This window comes from Hypomesus nipponensis, chromosome 22 (genome assembly GCF_054491055.1).
Source record: "Hypomesus nipponensis isolate SF chromosome 22, ASM5449105v1, whole genome shotgun sequence".
Lineage (NCBI taxonomy): Eukaryota > Metazoa > Chordata > Actinopteri > Osmeriformes > Osmeridae > Hypomesus > Hypomesus nipponensis.
In genome coordinates, this window is record NC_140382.1 from 15773687 (window position 1) to 15795000 (window position 21314).

At 48.5% G+C, this 21314-nt stretch overlaps 1 protein-coding gene across 1 annotated transcript in view; it reads left to right on the plus strand.

The window, feature by feature from the left end:
- Positions 1-21314, plus strand: part of tenm3 (teneurin transmembrane protein 3) — a 175066-nt gene that overhangs the window by 88104 nt on the left and 65648 nt on the right. The window contains exons 4-5 of the mRNA XM_084686437.1: positions 8740-9000; positions 18208-18451. Coding sequence (XP_084542563.1) covers positions 8740-9000; positions 18208-18451 — 505 coding nt within the window. The remainder of the gene's footprint in view (positions 1-8739; positions 9001-18207; positions 18452-21314) is intronic.

Below are 21314 nucleotides of genomic sequence, written 5' to 3' on the forward strand. Positions count from 1 at the left end.
ACACACTAACACACACAAACACACACACACTAACACACTAACACACACACACTAACACACACTAGCACACACACACACACACTAACACACACACACACACACACTAACACACACACACTAACACACACACACACACACTAACACACACTAACACACACAGACACACACAGCCTGGTGCAGTTAGTCCAAACCCGAGCTGGATCCTCGTTAGGGGTGGTGAGTGTGACTAAGTGAGGCAGCATTGATGACATCAGAGGGCTGAAAGTAGACCTGCATTGAGACCAGAGCTGCCCATTACCTGCTTCTCTACTGGTAGTGAAAACCTTTACTTTCAAGTACTATGCAATAATACTACTACTAATACCACTACTACTACTATCACTCACTACTACTCACTAGTACCACCACTACTACTTCTAATAATAATAATAATATCATCAAAAATAATAATAATAATAAGAGACTGGGAGGATGGCTCTGGTTCTGGTTAGCTGGTTTCAGTAGCAGCTGTTTGAATCCATGCTGAGCTCAGACACTGTGGCCAGGACCAGGGGAGACCTGAGACAAGGAACATCAATCACACACACACACACACACACACACACACACACACGTGTACAGTATATACACCCACACAAACACACCTATACACACACTCATACCATATATACACTCACACAAACATACACATATACACTCAAGCATATACACACACACACACACACGCACACACACATAGACACACACTCGATGTCTGCACTTCTCTAAGGTCGTAGGCGGGCAGCTCCTTCCCATCCTCATCCTCTCTAATGCAACACCCCACACAGCTGGTTCTACACCAGCTGAGACATGCCCACCGGCTACTAGGTGTGTCCAAGTGGATGTGTGTTTTGTATCTTTATTGCATCTAATAATAGTGCATATCCACTCTGCTGTGTTTGACTGGTTCACTACAAATAACTCTTAAAAGAATAACAAGTTCTACAAAGAATAACAACACTATATGAATATTTACTGGGGAGGTTCTCTCCCTCTCTCTCTCCCTCCTCTCCCTTTATCTCTTTCTCTCCCAGAGGTACAACAATAACTGGTTATTATACTGTGCATTATGTACATAATGATGAGATCATGAGAGGGAGGGAGAGCGGGAGGGAGATCAGTAGTGTGTGTGTGTGTGTGGGGGGGGGGGGTTGGAGAGATGGTGAGGAAATTGATGATGAGGATCTGAAAAGATTTAAAGAAAGAGCAAAGAGGAGAGGCCAGGGCGAAAGACAGGGACAGAGAGAGAGATGGATACAGAGAGACACTGAGAGGGGGGGACACAGAGGGAGAGATAGATGGAAAAACAGAGAAAGAGAATTACAAAGAGAGAGAGAGAGAGAGAGAGAGAGGAACTAATTTCTAGACATAGCTCTCTCTGACGACACCACGGTCCCTGGTCGACAAAGCGACATCGTCATCATCCGTGTCCCTCGACGACCACGTTCCCGTTCCGTGTTCCAGCGGGCTCCGCCATGGCAACAGTTGCGTTCGACTGATGCAAGGTGTACGTGTGTCTGCCCCGTGTAGACTCCCTTGACAAACACTTTCCTGATTTAGCCCCACTAATGCATGTGCGAGCACACACACACACACACACACACACACTCCAACCCTCCGGTGCCCGGGGCCTTGCATGTTGCTGTGCCAGGAGAGGTGGGCAGGGGCGGCTGGCACTGGCCCGCTCTGCTCCTCCAACACTGGACTCTGGATTAGGGGGCCTCGTCACCACACTAATCCTTTCATCGTGCTCTGCTGCGCGTACACACACACACACACTCACTTGCGCGGTTAGGAAGGCCATGGCTAATTTAACTGTTGCCCTAATGCCTCGTTAGTGCGAGAGGAAAACACACGCACGCACGCGCACGCACGCACACACGCACACCAGGCCTAGTAAGTTTCGAATCAGAGAGTGATGTCATAAGGTCGTAAAGGCATGCTTCACGCACTGGAGTCTATTTCTTTCTGCCGCTCGCCCTTGCTCTCCCTCTCTCCCTCCCATGTGACTAGTCCATAATGGTCAGTAGTAAACTGGAACCACAGACTCTTACTGCTGGGGAAGAAAAAGAAAGAGAGAAGGAGTGATGAAAATAGCAATGGTTTCTCCATACATGGTGGAAATCCCTTTCTTTCTCAGGGTGGCGGGGGGTGGAGGAGGGCTTGTGTTTAACAATGTGCCAGGGAGCCCTGTCTGTTGTGCTTGTTAAGCTTCTCCCTGCCTCGCTCAGACAGATGTTTTCACAACATGGGAAATTCGGCTGTAAAGAGGCTTTCAGGACCAGTCAATCACTGATCTGTCCTGTGTCCTGCACAACAGAGCCGGTGTGTGTGTATGTGTGTGATTGTTTACGAACATGTGTTAGCATATGGGCCCTCTCCACCCCCCGGGGTGTGCACCATGCCCTGGTCCCCATTATCATGTCTGCTCCTCCTGCCTCCATTCTTACTCCGGCCCGGCCCGGTCCTTTATCTCCACCCAGGCTGAGTCCCTCCAAGGTTACCCCCAGCTCCCCTCACCATGCCTGGGCTTTGGGAACCAGGCAGGCTGGGCGTTCTCAGAGGAGACTTTGTGTTGCTGTCATCTGCATATCAAAGATGCTCAGCGTGACGCTGGGTCTTAGAGAGATCCCCCGGCTCGGAGGGAAGCACAAAGACACGCAGCGACGGAGGGATGGAGGGAGGGAGGGAGGGAGAGAGAGAGAGACACATTTAGAAGGAGAGAGACAGCTTGGAAGGAGGGATATAGATAGCACCTATGGCAAGGGGGAAGAAGGTCAAACAGAGGTGGGAGTTGAAAAGGAGGGTGAGGGAGAGGGAGGGAGAGAGGCGGAGAGAGAAGGAGAAAGGGAGTGTGAGAGAAGGATCGAGAGAGATGAAGAGAGACAGAGAGAGTTCTCTGTATCAATGCCAAGGAAGAGTCCATCCTCACAGCAGGATTCTACTGCAAACTGTGTTAGTCTGTGGCTCTAGAGCAAGCTTCACAGTGTGTGTGTGTGTGTGTGTGTGTGTGTGGATGTGCACATGTTGGGGACAGTTTGAAACACACAGTCCAGCTGCCCTGGCCTTCTGACAATCACAACATCAGTGCATGACCCATTTATGTTTATATATAGTGTGCTCACACACACAAACACACCCAGCTCTCTCTCTCTCTCTCTCACACACACACACACACACACACACACACACACACACACACACAGGCAACACAAAAGCTCTGTGAGCTGTGGTCTCCCAACTACAAGATGTTTTTTAATGTGATTACAGGTCTGTAATATAACTCTAAGTTGTCAAACATGGTACACACGTTATATGTGTGTGTGTGTGTGTATGGGGGTGGCCACAGACTACAGTGTTCTCTGTTGTACTGTTAAAGTGAAATAGCTCAGTGATGATTTGCTCAGTGGAATATCATCATTGCTGATGAAGATTGGCTAATTTCACCTTTTGCACCGAGTATCGACTTTTGTAATTCGTTCCTGCAGCTGGGGTCATAGGTGAAGGCTGAAAGCTGATTGGTTTCTAGTTGCCGTTTTCCTCTTTTTCTGTTTAATGTCTGCACTCTCAAACAAACACCCACCCACACACACACACCTGTCCACCTCTCTGCCTACCAGCTCATAACTCATCCTTGCTCATTTAAACATATGACACTAGCAGTCTGCTACATGCACTGTATTTAAAAATGCATAGCCACCTTCTCTGGCTGCTAAAGGGGGTCGGATCGCTGAGCGGTTAGGGAATCGGGCTATTAATCAGAAGGTTGCCGGTTCGATTCCCGGTCGTGTGAAATGACGGTGTGTCCTTGGGCAAGGCACTTCCCCCACTTACCTCATGGGAATGTCCCTGTACTTACTGTAAGTCGCTGTGGATAAGAGCGACGGCTAAATGACTAAATGTAAACCCTCCAGTCTTCACCAAAGTTGGCCTTATTGTTGGTGTGTGAGTGCGTGGGTTTTGACCTTCAGAATGTCAAGGCCATCACATGCTTGGTAATTACGGATCTGGCAGACATGATTTGATGTCTTTCATGCTAAATTAAGTTAATATATAGTTTGGTAGATGAATGTACTGTATATAAATATGACACAGAAAGAGAGAGTCCCTATTGCGCTAGTTCTCTCCGTCACTTGAGTCTGAGATAAAAGGCTAATCTAGAGAGGCGCTTCATTTTTCAACAGCACTGACCCCAGTTCCTCTCGTCTTTTCTTTTCAGGACTGCTACAGTCACTTCCCCCTTTTTCATCCCTCTTTGCTGTCGTTATCTGATCCCTTGCTTCTCGTCCGCGTCTGTTCGGACAATAAGCTGCATGTTTGATTCTTGCTCTCTTTATCTGCCTCTCCTCTTGCTCCTCCCCGCGTCTCCTCTCCTCTACCCTCCTCCTCTCCCCTCCCTCCTCTCCTCTACCCTCCTCCTCTCCTCTCCCCTCCCTCCTCTCCTCTACCCTCCTCCTCTCCCCTCCCTCCTCTCCTCTACCCTCCTCCTCTCCACTCCCTCCTCTCCTCTACCCTCCTCCTCTCCTCTCCCTCCTCTCCTCTACCCTCCTCCTCTCCCCTCCTCCTCTCCCCTCCCTCCTCTCCTCTCCTTCCCTCTCTTCCCCTCTCCTCCTCCCCTCCTCTCCTTATCCCCCCCTCCTCTCACGCGTGTCCACAGGCTTCTTGTCTCTGTGAGATGGGAAACGATCACACCTCCAACTCTAGATCAATATGAATAATCAAACTACTGATATGGTCTGACACACTGGAACACAATAGCATCCCCCACACACACACATGCTCACACACACATCTATCCTCTGCAACCCTCCACCATTTCTGTTAGTAGTGGAATGGGTATCCTAGTGTGTGAATGATTGTGTGTGTGTGTGTGTGTGCATCTCTGCATTGCGGTCAGGGAGTCTGCACAGCTGGCTCTGTCACAGCTCTCTTCTCTCTCCCTCTCTTTTCCTTAAAAAGTTTGTGTTTGTTTTCTTTGGAGCAGATGGAAGAGATGAAGCCTGGAATGCAGGGAGAGAATAGGGAGAAAGAGCAAAGCAATGAGAGCATAGAGAGAGAGAGAGAGAGAGAGAGAGAGAGGGAGAGAGAGAGAGAGAGTGAAAGAGAGAGAGAGAGAGAGAGAGTGAAAGAGAGAGAGAGACAGAGAGAGTGAAAGAGAGAGAGAGAGAGAGAGAGAGAGAGAGAGAGAGAGAATGTGTGAGATAGAGTGAAAGAGAGAGAGAGAGAGAGAGAGAGAGAGAGAGAGAGAGAGAGAGAGAGAGAGAGAGAGAGAGAGAGAGAATGTGTGAGATAGAGTGAAAGAGAGAGAGAGAGAGAGAGGATTGTGGGTTCCCCATGCTACATTGTTCTATCATCCAGAGGCTTCATTCTGTGTTGTTTACTATTTACTGCAGCACACACATACACACCCTGACACTCACACACACACTGACACTCACACACACACACTGACACTCACACACACACTGACACTCACACCTCTCCCTGGTTCCTTGTAGAGCTATTAATTGTCTCAGCTCTTTCACTCCCCAGTATTGTCCCATGCTGGCTTTTACACCCACACACACACACACACACACACTCACACACACACGGCCAACAGCGAGGCCATCAAGACCCACAGGGGGCAGTTCCTACCCATCAAGCACCTGTGAACCTTCCCAGCATGCCTGGCTGGTGGGGTGCTGTCAGGGAGATCTCTCTCTCAATCCCTTTATCCCTGTCTCTCTCTCTCTTCCTCTCTCAGTCCCTCTATCCCTATCTCTCTCTCTTCCTCTCTCAGTCCCTCTATCCCTGTCTCTCTCCCTGTCTCTCTCACTCTCTCTCTCTCTCACCATGTCACTCAGTATCTCTCTCCTCTTCCTCCTCCTTTAGACAGAGAAAAAGATTGTCGTAGAACATCATTTGACCAAAGGCAGTAAGGTACACGCACGCAAGTACCGCGGCATCAAAGTGCTGTCCTCATTACAGAACAGAAGACAAGACGTGTGTCAGGATCAGGGAGACAGAGGAGCAAGAGTTTGGGTTCTGTTCTGAAGCTCTCAAGGCAAAGTTCTAATATACTACTGATATGAAGGGACGCTCTCATTATCTTCTGGTCGCACACACACACAGACACACACACACATGCAGGTCTCGGTGGCCCGGGGCAGGTTAATGGATGTGTAATTGGTTGACTGGGCAGAGAATGGTGGTAACATGCTTCAGTCCCTACAGACTGCACTCTAATTGTGTTTCTCTCATCAGCTCTCTCTCTCTCACACACACACACACACACACACATACCCTCCCCATCCTGGTTATATAAGTAAGGAAACATCACATTAATTAAAAGAATACACTTGCTCCTTTTTCTCTCCAGAGTCTTAATGGAATTTTCTTGTTTTCCCCCCTCTCCCTCATCCTGTGCTTTTTGTCGTAGTGGAGTGTGTGTGTGTCTCTAGAGTGTGGACAGGAGAAAGGATTGTGTGTGTTTGTGTGTGTGGTGGAATAGGAACAGAAGAAGTAATTACTGGAGGCCAGGGACTGACCATGTGAAGGGTTCACAAAACCTCTGATGATACACAAGGCCAGTAGGGACAAGGTGTGTGTGTGTGTGTGTGTGTTTGTGTGTGTTTGTGTGTGTGGGTCCATGCGTGCGTGAAGGACAGCTGAACTGAGCAGAATGGCTACACCTCTTAAACTGATTGAAATGTTAGTGCCTTCACCTTATCAGTGTGGACATACTGTGATATCTTTATACAGTTATTGAAACATTGCTACAAGCTTGGAGGGAAATGGAGAGATATGGCCATGCATTAAAGTACAGATGAATGGATGTCTGAGAGAGAGAGGGAGGGAGGGAGGGAGGGAGGGAGGGAGGGAGGGAGGGAGGGAGGGAGGGAGGGAGGGAGGGAGGGAGGGAGGGAGGGAGGGAGGGAGGGGGAGGGAGGGAGGGAGGGAGGGAGGGAGGGAGGGAGGGAGGGAGGGAGGGAGGGAGGGAGGGAGGGAGGGAGGGAGGGAGGGAGGGAGAGGGAGAGGGAGAGGGGGGGGGTGGAGAGAGAGAGAGAGAGAGGGGGTGGAGAGAGAGAGAGATGGATCGCCTTGGGCTAAGAGAATGAGGTGTGTTATATCCTATAAGAGGCCCATCTGTCAGGTATAAGTGAGCCGTTATGTATTTACAGCCGCAGTTTCCCATCAGGACCTGTTATCTTGCAATGCCTGATGGGTTATATGCGAATCCAAGATGAGGAAGTGGGCCGTTGTGTGGTTGTTGGGCTGCCAGTGAAGTCTCTATTGGCTGCTTGATTCTCCATCTCCTATTTGTAGATGAGAACAATCATCTCTGAGGTTTGTAGAACTTCCTGCTCCTCAGAGCATGACCTCATCCTCTCGTTAGAACATCCATACTCTGTTCTGCTCATTTCTTTGAACTGTGTGTGTCTGTGTGTGTGTATGTGTGTGTGTCTCTCTTTTTTTTCTGGAATCCCATCTGTGCTACTCAGGCAGACTCAGACAGAATGTCATTTCTTCAGTTGTCTGTAAATTTGTGACTTTTTGGAAAATGGTCGATTGTGCCAGGATTTTAATGGATTGTCGCCATAACGACCTAGGTAGCACAAAGCTTTGAGAACGGCAGAGGAAATCTCAAACTGAGATCGAAAGACAGAAAAAGAACGAGATAATGGATAGAGTTGGAGGGAGAGAAGGAGAAAAAGAAAGGGAGGGTGGGTGACATGAAAAATGAATGTAACAATACTTTTATGTTTTTTGATCTTGCATCACGTTTCTTTTACAGTAAGAAAGAAACTTCCATGAAGAGAGAGTAGGTTTGGATGTGCCTGAGTACAGGGTTATAACAGTCTATGTATGAAGAGAGACTAGGTTTGGATGTGCCTGAGTACAGGGTTATAACAGTCTATGTATGAGACAACATATAGCAGCCAAGCCCGACCCCACCCAACAGGATGTCCAAGCCCGACCCCGTTAATGGAAGCTGAAGTTTGACACACAGCCAGTAGGTCCATCATTTTTATTTATTTTGACACTACTTCCCAAGAAAGCAGTTGAATCACCATGTCAGGTAGACTAGCCCAGCCAACATGCCCGTGCTGAAGCCAAACACAAACATCCTGGATGGACATCCTCTGCTCTGTATGCCTGGGTATTGAAAAAAACATTATTATTGATCTGGATGGTGTGAACCACACACTGTTTAAATGCTTTTACCTAGTGTCTTGTTTGTCTTTGAGAGAGAGGAAGTGTGTTTTGTGCGCGCATGTCTGTGTGCAGTTCTCAGGCATTATCATCTTTAAAGGACTCATTAATGGGATATGGATTTAAGCCTTGATCATGAATGAGAATGGTCCCTGTCCGTGTGTTGTTGTAGGCGATGAGCTGGACTTTAGCAAAGGCTCAACTGAATACCAAAACTTGAAATGTCGAGGTTGCACAATCGATCAATCGAGGCTTCACAATGCCCGTCCACACTCAGTCTTGACCCTCCCTCAGCAAGACTCTCCCAAGTGACCTCCAATCAGGATCTCTCCCATCCACTGTCATCACACGTCCCGCCTCACTTCCTTCACCATAGCTTCATTTTTTGAGTAATTTTGTTCCGTTGTGGTATTACTGGTGTGGTGGTTTCCTTTGCGTTCTTTCCGTTTATTGTTGTTTTTTTGTTTTGTTTTTGTTTGTTTTATTTACTCTTCCCCTCTTCAGGCTCTCCCATGCCATCTTCTCTCTCCAGTCCATCAGAACACTCACACTCGCAACCACCATCACCCAATCTCCATGACAACCGGGGCTCGTTGCTAGGTAGCGCCGGCGTCCCCCAGCGCGGCCCAGAGTCTGACTATGAGGATGACGAGGAGGAAGAGTACACAGCAGTAGGAGAAGGAGCAGGAGCAGGAGGAGCAGGAGGAGGAGGAGGAGTGTATTTACCTGTAACACAGGCTGGCTTCAGTCACGCTGCCTGTACTGGTAAGACCACAGCATTCATTCAGCGTTCATACAGCGTTCATACAGCATTCATACAGTGTTCAAACAACGTGCACACAGGTATGTCCATACATAAATGTATGTGGTATTCATGCAAATTCATACGATATTGATGTGATATTCATTTAACAGTCATGTCGTATTATTTAAACATTTATAATTTAATTGAAACATTCTCTCCTTCAATTTACAACTCCGGCCTGCTAAAATACACCCCAGTGACTAGTTACTTCCCCTAAGCTTTCAATCATAAGGTCTACATTATGACTGCGATTCCACATTCTTTCAGTCCTCTGTCACTAACAGCCTTTACACACTGTTACCGCAATCTCAATGGCAATTTGCAGCCTTGTTTGTCTTCACATGGCTGCATGTGTGTCTAGGAGGAGCCAGGCTGCTCTCTGATAGGCTGATGCACCAGGCTGCTCTCTGATAGGCTGACAGACAGGCACCACCAGAGACGATGACGATTATAGATTGGAAATTTCATATATTTTTCTTTCACTCTTTCTTAACTATTCTTTGAAGGCCTTTTTCCCATGGCCTCAGTCTGGAGGGGATCTCTGTGATGTGATGGAGACCTCAATATGAACCTCCAGTTCTCAAGTTCCTGTCAGTCAGCCGCTCGGCTCGTTGTGTACATCAACCCAGTACTGACTCAATGGGACTTATCTTGGAGGCGCATCATCGAGTGTAGTAGAGGTCATTTCACGTCTCTTTCAGAGAGGGAGGCTGTCTAGCTAGTGGTCATATACGTGCTCTTACTGACCTCACTGAATATGGAAGGGGTTCCACATTGATGGAGGGAACCTCAGGGGAAGAGAGGCAGTGAGAGAACGGTGCTAGAGAGGCAGTGAGAGAACGGTGCTCAACCTGCACACTGACTTATAAGGGTCACATACCCACATACTTCATATGTGTAGTCTTTTTTTGTGTCGTAGGGAGTTAGTGTGGTTGTGTGTGGGGTTGTGTGTGTATGTGTGTGTGTATTAGGAAGAGAGACCTCTTGAGTTGCCCCAATTTCTGCTGTCTCATTCTTTCCATGTATCTATCTCTTTTGGACACACACAGACACACACACACACACACACACTGCAGTGATCGAGCCTTCATGTCACAGCACTGAGCTTAGTCTCTGTGTATTAGTGTCACAGAAACAACAGAACCTGTAAAAACGGCCACTCTTTCACTCTTAAATTAGGCCTCGGTTTGTGTGTGTGTGTGTGTGCATCCATTACTTGTCATAATCACACCCAGCTCTTCTCTGGATCATTGCCTCTCATCCTAAACTATTATGGTCTGTCCTGATTGCTCATCCCTGCTTTGATGGCTACATTCACTGGTGTCGTGGTAACAATTATGATGCCCTCTGCTTTCATTATAATCACACACAGACTGCACACACGCGTGCACGCACACACACACACACACACACAGCTAACCACAGCACCATCTGAACCAGTGTGTGTTTATGTCTTCATGGAAGAAGCTTCATTACATCGTGGTCATGAGGAGGTCTGATCAGACCACTGTTTAGGCTTCCCATGACCACGTTTTAACTCAAGTGGTTCAAGCTCCACAGCTGATAGCCATCTAGACCTACAGCGCTGTAGGTCATGAGCCCTCGTCGCCCCCGCCCTCCACCATCCTGTATTCATCATACCATCGTACAGCTCCCCATCCTCCCTCCCTCCCTCCCTCCACCCAGCTTCAAACATCTACCATAGCTCCCCTTTCCCCAAGCTTCAAACAAGCCAAAGCCCCGAGCCGTCCAGACGCCACCCAGTGATAGACACCAGTCTGGGCTGAAACATCAGGAACCGTAAAACATCCTTTATGTCTAAGTAGTCAATCTGCTCCCGCGCCGCCTTTAATCGATGTTGAATGGGAAGGAGTTTTAACAAGAGGTGGGAGTGTGTGTGTGTGTGTGTGTGTGGAGGGGGGTTGGAGACGTTCAGTCGGTTATCAGAAGAGACTGGTGTGTGTGTCTCACAGGGATCTCACACACCAAGCGCACACACACACACACACACGCGCGCGTCACACGTCTCAGCCTCATGGCGACTAGGATCACTTAGCTAAATCTAACAGCCTGGTTGGAGCCTTACTAGGAGGGAGGAGGGGGAGGAAAGGAGGGAGGGGACATCGATGGGGGAGAGAGATATCGAAAGAGAGAGAAGGAGATTGAGGGATTGCTAGAGAGACAGAGAGAGCGAGGTGGCCCATACTAAAATACCTGTTTTGAAAGCGGGTGAAGGATGGATGGAGGTGGAGCGTGAGAGGTGGAGAGGTGGGGAGAGAGGGTGGAGAGGTGGAGAGTGAGAGGTGGAGAGGTGGGGAGAGAGGGTCAGCGAAAAGACCTGACTGAGCAGAAGAGAAGGAGAAAGAAAAGAGAGATGACAGGGTCAGTGCAAATGCTTCAAGCTGCCCATACTAAAGACTTGTCTGGGTAAAGAGGAGCGAAACAGGAAAGGATGAAGGCGAGGGAGATGAACTGAGAGACGATGAAAGGCTGAATTCCAGCAGAGAAAGAAGAAGAGGAGGGGAAAGAAAGGAAGAAAGAGTAAAAGGGACAAAGGACAGACAGACATGCAGACAGACAGACATGCAGACAGACAGACAGACAGACAGACAGACATGCAGACAGACATGCAGACAGACAGACAGACAGACAGACATGCAGACAGACAGACATGCAGACAGACAGACAGACAGACAGACAGACATGCAGACAGACATGCAGACAGACAGACAGACAGACATGCAGACAGACAGACAGACAGACAGACATGCAGACAGACATGCAGACAGACAGACAGACATGCAGACATGCAGACATGCAGACATGCAGACAGACAGACATGCAGACATGCAGACAGACAGACAGACAGACAGACAGACAGACAGACAGACAGACAGACATGCAGACATGCAGACAGACAGACATGCAGACAGACAGACAGACAGACAGACAGGAGAGAGAGAACACAGACAGACTGCTGGATATAGAGAGAGGCTGCAAAAGGTCAAGGATGGACAGACAGAATGTGAGAGAAAGGAGAGGGGGGGTTGATGATGGAAGGAGCGATGAGTGCAGCACTTGGGTAAAGGAGGAGAACAAAGACTGAAGGGAGAGGAGGAGGGCAGAGGGTCGTGTGCTTACAGAAAGCCTTTAGGTTAAAGGTTGACCGACTTAGACACAAGCACTCTCTCTTTCGCTCTCGCATACACACACACTGTGTTGGTGGAAGTTTCTGGACTGCGCTCCCTCAAAGAGACTTGTTTAATTCCCTAATTTCTTCTGTCCTCTACCAACCCCAGAGGGACAGATAGGTAGAGCTAAATACAAAGAAAGGAAAGAAGGTAAGAAAGCAAGACTGAAAATAAAGGCAGGAAGAAAGGAAAAACAGAAATATGGAACAAACACATACACAGTCTCCCAGAGTGTAAAATTGTCTTTCTGCAATGAACAACATCTACTGAGCCAGCTTATCTGTTCTCAAACTGTCTCCACGGCAACACATCCACTACAAATACAACTAGACTGCAATGTAAAGAGAAACAGGGCTGACAGTACAGGTCTCTCTGCCTGCTCACTCTCTCTCTCTCTCTCTCTCTCTCTCTCTCTCTCTCTCTCTCTCTCTCTCTCGCGCTCCCGCTCTCTCACTCTCTTTCTCTGACTTCCTCCCTACCTTTCTCTCTCCCTCCCTTTCTCTCTCTCTCTCTCTCCCTCTCTCTCTCTTTCCTTCTCTCTGTCCCTCCCTTGCTGACTCTCTCTTTCTCTCCCTTCCTGTTTCTATGTCTCTCACCCTTCCTGTTTCTATGTCTCTCTCTCCATTCGTTCACAGTGGATCTCTATTGTCAGATGCAGTGGGCATGAAAGGAGCAATTTTACAGCACAGGAATTCCAATAACATTTACTGGAGCAGGCAGGGCCCCCTTGAACACACACACACACACACACACACAGCAGACAAAACCCTCTCCTCACCACGTGCAAAACTATAGTGGTACCTTAAATTTCTCTCTTTCTCTCTCTCTCTCTGGAGGTGGGTAGGCAGGTGAAAAAGGACAAGTAGAAAAGCAGGATGGTTTCTGTTCTCTCAGGGCCATGTCAGGCTTGTGTGTGTGTGTGTGTTGGAGGGGGGTGAGTGTGTGCGCTTCACTGACTTCTAGAACACCAACAACAGATTACAAAGTAAAGTTGTTTTCAGTGTGTGTGTGTGTGTGTGTGTGTGTGCTACCTCTGTGCTTGAGTTGTGTGGAGCTTAGGAGAGTAGAAGCACGTGGTAAACTGTGTTCCAGCTCTCACACTGGTGGAGCTGTGTGTCTGACTGGCTCTAGTCTGTGTAACGATACCATGTTAAACCAGCAGACCAGGCTGGACCTACACTGGACCAGCTCATCAATGAAGAAGTGCATGCACATGCTCACTCTCACACTCAATCTTAGTCACCCACACATACACACACAGTTCAGGCATAATTAATCATTTAGTGTGGTCCGTCTAATCATCTGTTATAGGCTCTTAGCAACACTCTCATCTTTTCACCATCTGAGAGATATTTCCTCTCTGAACCCCTCCCTCTCTCTCCACCCTCCTCAGTCTTTCTTCTCTTCTTCTCCTCCTGCCCCCTCTGCTCCTCCTCTCCCAGTCTGCAGGTTCTATTGATCTCCTCTAATGCTTCCTCCCTCAGTTGGTCAATATTTAAGAAGCTCTTTGTCCCACAGTCCTGTTTCTGATAAATGTCATAACCTGCTGATATTTATCTTTCATAAATACCACTCTGCCTCTGGCTACCTGCATGTCCGTGTGTGTGTGTGTGTTTGTGTTTGTGTGTGTGTGTGTGTGTGTGTGTTTCTTAGTGTGTGTGTGTCTTAGTGTGTGTGTCTTAGTGTGTGTGTGTCTTAGTGTGTGTGTCTTGGTGTGTGTGTGTGTCTTAGTGTGTGTCTTAGTGTGTGTGTGTGTGTCAGTGGTTAAAGTCTTGTATGCATCAGGTATGTAATATCTGCCACAACCTTGGTATAATAATCGGAGTCTTAGTTAATGTTGTTCTGTGGTTTTAAATGGTGTAATTGTGTTCCATCCTGCAGTGTTAAAATGAGCGCTGTGATTTATTTAATATTTTTCTTTAGGCAGCTGTTGCCTTGGTGTGTTTGAGGCTGCATGTGTTTTTTGTGCATGTGTGTTTGTGTGTGTGTGTGCCCCCCCCCCCCCTTCAAGACTTTCCCCCCTCTTCTCCATCCATCTCACTCTTCCTCAGAAAGATTCAGATGTTATTCAGATTTCTTTTTCACGTTCTGTACTTTCCATCACCCCCAGAAACCCCCTCTTCCCTTTTCTGTACTCTCGCTCTCTTCATCTCCTGACTCTCTCTCTCCCTCCACTCTCCCTCTCACCTCCTCTTCTCTCTCTCCCTCTCCATCCTCTCACTTTCATTCATCTCTCTCCCCCTCTTCTTTCTGTCTGTCTCCCTCCACTCTCCCTCTCACCTCCCCTTCTCTCTCTCCCTCTCCATCCTCTCACCTCCCCCTGTCTCTCTCCCCCTCTTCTCTCTCTCTCCCTCCACTCTCCCTCTCTCCCCCCCTTGTCTCTCTCCCCCTCTTCTCTCTCTCTCTCCCTCCACTCTCCTTCTCACCTCCCCTTCTCTCTCTCCCTCTCCATCCTCTCACCTCTCCTTGTCTCTCTCCACCTCTTCTCTCTCTCTCTCCCTCCACTCTCCTTCTCACCTCCTCTTGTCTCTCTCCCTCTCCATCCTCTCACCTCCCCCTGTCTCTCTCCCCCTCTTCTCTCTCTCTCTCCCTCCACTCTCCCTCTCACCTCCCCTTCTCTCTCTCCCTCTCCATCCTCTCACCTCTCCTTGTCTCTCTCCCCCTCTTCTCTCCGTCTCTCTCCCTCCACTCCCCTCTCTCCTCCCCCTCTTTTGCTCTTTGAAGAACTACTCACACAGCTTTATGTTCCACACCTGGAGTTATTTAATCATCTGCTGTTGACGAGAGGGAGAGGAAAGAAGATTGAATAGGGAGAGACAGAAAGAAGGAGAGTGGAAGAAGGTAGAATGAGAAGAGTGAGAGAAGGAGGTAGCTTGATAAAAGAGAAGTACAACAGGAGCAAGGTGAGACATGACAGCCAGCTGCGCTGTTGACAAATAACCTTTCCTATGTGTTTCCTGTGTGTGTGTGTGTGTGTGTGTGTGTGTGTGTGTGTGTGTGTGCATGTGATGGGGAGAGTGACGGCTGGCTGCCTCGCTACAACATGCCGTCTGTTTGAAATGTCAATTTAGCTGCTCTGCCATGCCTGCTAAAAGAGAGAGCTGAGAGCGAGATAAAGAGAGAAAGAGAGAGAGAGAGATATGGCGGAGGGAAATCAGGAGAGGATGAGGAGGTCGTTGGAAAGGGAGAAAGGGAGATGGAGAGGTAAATGAAAATCTCAAAGACATACCAAATACTGTGTGAGTGAAGCTGACGGATTTAGTAAACTGGGGGTGACTGCTCCACTTGGTCAGCTTTGGCCTCCCACTATGCAGGTGTGTGTTTGTGTGTGTGTTTGTGTGTGTAAACTCTGAAAACCCTGCATGCATGTGAGTACGTGTGTGTTGTGGATGTGTGTGTGCGTGTGTGTAAGCTCTGAAAACCCACCAGAAGAGGCCTGCAGATAGAATAAACCACTCCAGTTAAAGAGAGCTGACCAGATAAGAAACTCAATCTCCTGCGTCCACACACACACACTCACACACGCTCTCCCTGTCACACCCATACACACACACACACATGCATGCCTGCATACATACACACACATACACTCACACATTCTGACACACACTCAGGGCCAGGTTGTGATGGGTATCAGTCTCACCATTAGGAGATAAACGGGCTGAGCTGTAATTCCTCTGCTACCATGAAATCCCAATCAGACAGGCTTCTCAAAGCCTCTCCAGAGGGGAGCATGTGTGTGTGTGTCTGTTTGTGTATTTGTGTGTGCGTGTGTGTGTCTGTGTGTGTGCATGTGACAGGACAGACCCCTTGACGAATGACAGCCATCAGACCATCAGTCAGGATCACCTTTCAAAGCCATCCTCGTAAAAACTCACATCTGTCTTTCTCTTCTCCCCCCCACCCCTCCCCCCACACACACACTCATGCAGGATGGGGCGCAGGGCGACACTTGACCCCAGACCGGCCTCTCTCTGTGTAGGAGGGCTGGATGTTGCTGTTTACTTTCACATCTATATTCATTTCTGTTCCCACCACTTTGTTTCCTGCCGCAACTGTTTTATGATGGATGGCAGCTGATTGGCTAGCTGCACCAGTCTCTAAGGCCCTGGTTAGCCATTCTGGCCAAACGTTCCTGCCTTCAGGGCATTCATTGGCTGTGCATAAGCCTCAGAGGCTCTGATTGGCTCACCTTGCCAAGTGAACGCTAACAGCTCCCCTGATCTGCTGTCTAGAGAGCGGGAGAGAGAGGGAGAGGGAGAGATAATGTGTGTGTGTTACCCTGCATCCTGAGACCTGTGCTAAATAATGTAGTCCCTCAATTAGAGGTCTTAAATGCTCCTCTTAGGACTGAGTTTTCTATGGATAGACTGCACTCTGGCAGAAAGAGGAGGAGAGGGAGAGGCAGGTGAGGAGGAGGACGAGAAAAGGGAAGGGGATGAGAGAGAAAGAGAATTATACTGTTTAAACAAGACAGCTGGACAGGGAGAGAAAACATTTAGAAGTTTGTATGTGCGTCAGTGTGCACACAGGAGTGTGTTTGAGAGAAAGACGGACCAAGAGACAGAGAGATATTTGAGTTGTGTGTTAGTTAACTCCAGGGGACGACAGTAGGCTGTCATAGCAAATGGCAACAAGAACATTTCATGAGTAGCTTTGATCCCACCCTCCTCCATCCCCTCTTGAATGTCTTTTCTCTTTTAATCTCCAACTCGCCGCTCCCTTCATCCTTCCATCCCTCCTTCCTCCTCACCTGCTTTCTGCTCCAATTGTCTGCATAAGCAGCTCTTTTTTTTATTGGAGACTCTCCATTTCCCTCTCCCTTTGACTCCCTCTCCATCTCTCTACCTCAAGCTCCCTTCTTCCATAGTCCTCTGCCTCCTCTATGAAGGCCTGTTCACTCCAATCGGGCAGTGTTCAGACCGAGCTGGCTTCAAAGCTTCAGGAAGAAGAGAATGATGTGACACCTCTATCTAAAGGCTGGGGTCTGGGCCTGGTGTCACGGTCAGCATGGGTTTGACACTTCTGTCAGACACACACACACACACACACACTAATAACCCCTACCCACAGCATACACAAATGGAATAAAAACACTAAGTTGGGGAAGGGTTGCTGGCTGTGTGTGTATGTGTGAGCATGTGCGTATGTGTGACTATGTGAGTGTGTGTGAGGGAGTGTGAGTATGTGTCGGGTGATGGGGCGCTGTTTGCACCCCTGTCAAAACTGATCAGTGTAAACTGTCACTACTCAGATGCCCTGAATCTGATGTGTGTGTCTATGCCCTAGGCTGGCTGTGTATGTGTGTGTGTGCGTGGGTGTATGTGTGTGTATGTGTGTGTGGGTGTATGTGTGTATGTGTGTGTGTGTGTGTGTGTGTGTGTGTGAGTGTGTGTGAGTGTATGCGTGTGCATCGGTGTACGTGTGAGTGTGTGTACTGAGCATCAGAGTATCTTTGAATGACATGGCGTTCTGTACCATCCTGCTGTAGGCTCTCACATCCTGCCTAGCTCCCTAATAGAACAGGGGCACCTGCTAACACACACACACAGAGTGTCGTTTTCCTATGTAACAGCCTGAAATCATTCTGTATGAGAGGCTGTTAACATTATCATTAGTCAGGAGGTATAAACTGCAGTGCAGTTATCATGTCCAGCTGTTATATTGTAATCAAGCCTGCACCCAACCCAACCCGGCCGTGTGTGTGTGTGTGTTTGTGTGTGCAAGTGTGTGTGTGTTTGTGTGTGCAAGTGTGTGTGCATGAGTGTGAGTGTGTGGTTTAGTAAAGAGAGGCTAATTCAATAACCCATCAAGAGAGCATATGGTTTAGGGGGGAACGAGGGAGATGTAAAAAGACTGAGAGAGAGGGAGTCCTGTGCTGTGATAGGTTGTCTCTTTCATCTCCCTCTTCCTTAGTACTGAAGCCTGCCAATCAGATCGTACAAAGCCACTAACCCCGCCTTCTCTTTTTTACAGAGCAACCGTCCAATCACCACCAGCAGGGCCCGACTACGCTGCCTCCAGCTCCACCCCCTCACAAGCTGCAGCCGTCAGTGACAGCACTCAACCATCACAACTCCCTGAGCCAATCGCATCGCCGTTCTCCACCAAGCCCCGCCCCTCCGGCGGGCCTACCCGCCGAGCTGCAGACCACGCCCCCTGAGTCCGTGCCGCTGCAGGACAGCTGGGTCCTGGGCAGCAATGTGCCACTGGAGAGCAGGTGAGTCCACCCCGTTCACCAACCTGGCAACTGGGGTACATCAAACCTGGCAACCCTGTGTCTCAATAACTTGGAAAAACATTTGTATCGTGAAGTGTTATAGACTACCTGAATGCAAACCCACTGACAACCACACCAATCTTGCAACCTTAAGTTAGTGTAGGGACTCTAAACTGTAGTAGTTGGTGCAAAAGGTAAATGAGAATAGATTAAAACATTAAAACCTTAAATCTGGCAATGCCATCTGTTGTTTTGTGCTGGAGATCAGGAAAAAACATTTTACAATCTGGCAACCTTTCTGCAGAAAGGCTGAAGCCTAATGATGACCAATACCCCATATACATATTCCCCCCCTTCCAACCTGGCAACCCATCTGTGAGAAGATGTGTAATGTATTGATAGAGAACTACCTCAGTAAACTGGAGATTAGCTTTACATCTGTGCCTGAATCTGGCAACCTTTCAAAAGCCAGCAATCAGGCAACCCATTGGTAAATGGCTGGGCTGTATATAATGAGGTGACTGAGATGGGGACTAGAAGATCATCACAAATCTGGCAACCTTCTCCGCTCCCTCAGTTTATAAATTACATAGTGACATACAGGTCACAAATATGTGTTTTTCTGTGTGTGTGTGTGTGTGTGAGAGAGAGAACAAGAGAGAGAAACAGAGAGAAAGAGAGAGATAGAGAGACAGAGACAGAGAAAGACTATTTTAAGAGAGAGCAGAAGTGATCTAAACTCCTGTTACCTGTATCTACCCAAAAAGATAAGTGAGGGAGAAAATATACAGACTGAACAAAAGGAGAATGTCCATGTTACATGGTAGGACAGTGAAGCAGTTGGGCCTTTTGCAATGTGTGTGTTTGTATGGTCCGTGCGTGAGTGCTTCCGTGCGTCCGTGTGTGTGTGTAGGCGTGTGTGTATGTATGTGTGTGTGTGTGTGTGTGTGTGAATTGCTGAGCTCCAGTTTTATATTTTATGACCTCTGAGTACTAGAGCAAACAGCATGTAAAGAGAGCTAGGAATAACACACCTGTCATCCTCCCTCTCGGCTTCTCTCTTTATCCCCCTCTCTCTCTCTCTTTCTGTCTCACTCTTTATCCCTCTCTCTCTCTTTCTGTCTCACTCTTTATCCCTCTCTCTCTCTATCTCTCTCTCTCTCTTTCTGTCTCACTCTTTATCTCTCTCTATCTCTCTCTCTCTCTTTCTGTCTCACTCTTTATCCATCCGCCTCTCTTTCGGTCTCACTCTTTATCTCTCTCTTTCTCCTCCACCCTATCATCTATCTATCCTCCCCTCCTCTCTGACCTTGGCTGTTCAGTATTGACTAAACAATATAGAAGTCTATTATTATCGAAGTAGATAATACTACCGGCCTCTCTATTGGGAACAGTACAGTATAACTATGGCCCTGTGTGTGTGTGTGTGTGTGTGTGTTAGGCTTAGACAGAGCTCAGCAGAATAAAACACTAAATTCAAGGCCCCACAGTGCCCGTCATCTCTATAGTAACCACACTCCAGCCTGCTTGGTTTCCACTCTGTGGAACAGAACAGGAAGGTTCCATTCAGCCAACCAATCAGGATGAGAAGCAGCCATGATGACTGTGCTGACCTCAATCAGTCACAGGCAGACGGGGTCTGTCTGCTCCACCCTCATCCACCCACCTTGTCTGGTGGAAGACATGCTGGTGGAGAACTTCAAGCCTTTCAGCCCCAGCCTGCAGATGGGATATGTTCTGTCCATCAAGTCTGTCTCTATCTCTGTCTGTCTCTCTCTTTGTCTCTCGATGTCTGTCCATCACCTTTTAAGTTTGCTTGAACAGGAAGGTTGGAGGTGAGATTTTCTCTGCCATGAATAGCAGCGACAGCTTTGTTAGTGAAGTGCTAATTTCATGATACACACTGTCACGCGTGTGACTTGTTTGAGTCATATTCAACAAAGCTATACATAGCTGTGTCGTCTATGAGACTATAGACAGACATTAAGAATGTGACAGAGAGGGAGAGAGAGAGAGAGAGAGAGAGAGAGAGAGAGAGAGTGTGTGTGAACAGGATCTCTGTTACAGAGCAGATGACAGAACAGGCGTCTGCAGATCCTGTCAGAGAAAGCACCCCAGGGCCTGCAGGCTTAACCTTTAAACCCCCATCATGCCCATGAGGACCAGCTCACACAGGCTGCTGAACATTACAACACAGGTTCACGGCACCGGGTAGGCCAGTTATTGATTACTCGTATGGATCATTAGGGTCTGCGGTGCGCTCTAACGGGCGGTGGTCAGCATGCTGTGTGCTAAACTGTATTCATGTTTGAGGCCCCGTGAATCATCAGCTGCAATACTGAGCAGAGACCCCATGCTGGACTCCTCGTCCTTCTGCCACAGCCTGGTTAGCAGAGGAGTAGAGGCTGCTCTCTCTCCTCCTCATTCCTCTTCCCCACTCCTCCTTCTCCTCCACCTCTTTCACACTCCTCCCTCTCCTCCTCCACCTCTTTCACACTCCTCCCTCTCCTCCTCCACCTCTTCCACACTCCTCCCTCTCCTCCTCCACCTCTTCCACACTCCTCCCTCTCCTCCTCCACCTCTTCCACACTCCTCCCTCTCCTCCTCCACCTCTTCCACACTCCTCCCTCTCCTCCTCCACCTCTTCCACACTCCTCCCTCTCCTCCTCCACCTCTTCCACACTCCTCCCTCTCCTCCTCCACCTCTTTCACACTCCTCCCTCTCCTCCTCCACCTCTTCCACACTCCTCCCTCTCCTCCTCCACCTCTTTCACACTCCTCCCTCTCCTCCTCCACCTCTTTCACACTCCTCCCTCTCCTCCTTCCTCTTTCCCTCCTCCTCCTTCCTACCCCTCTTCCAACT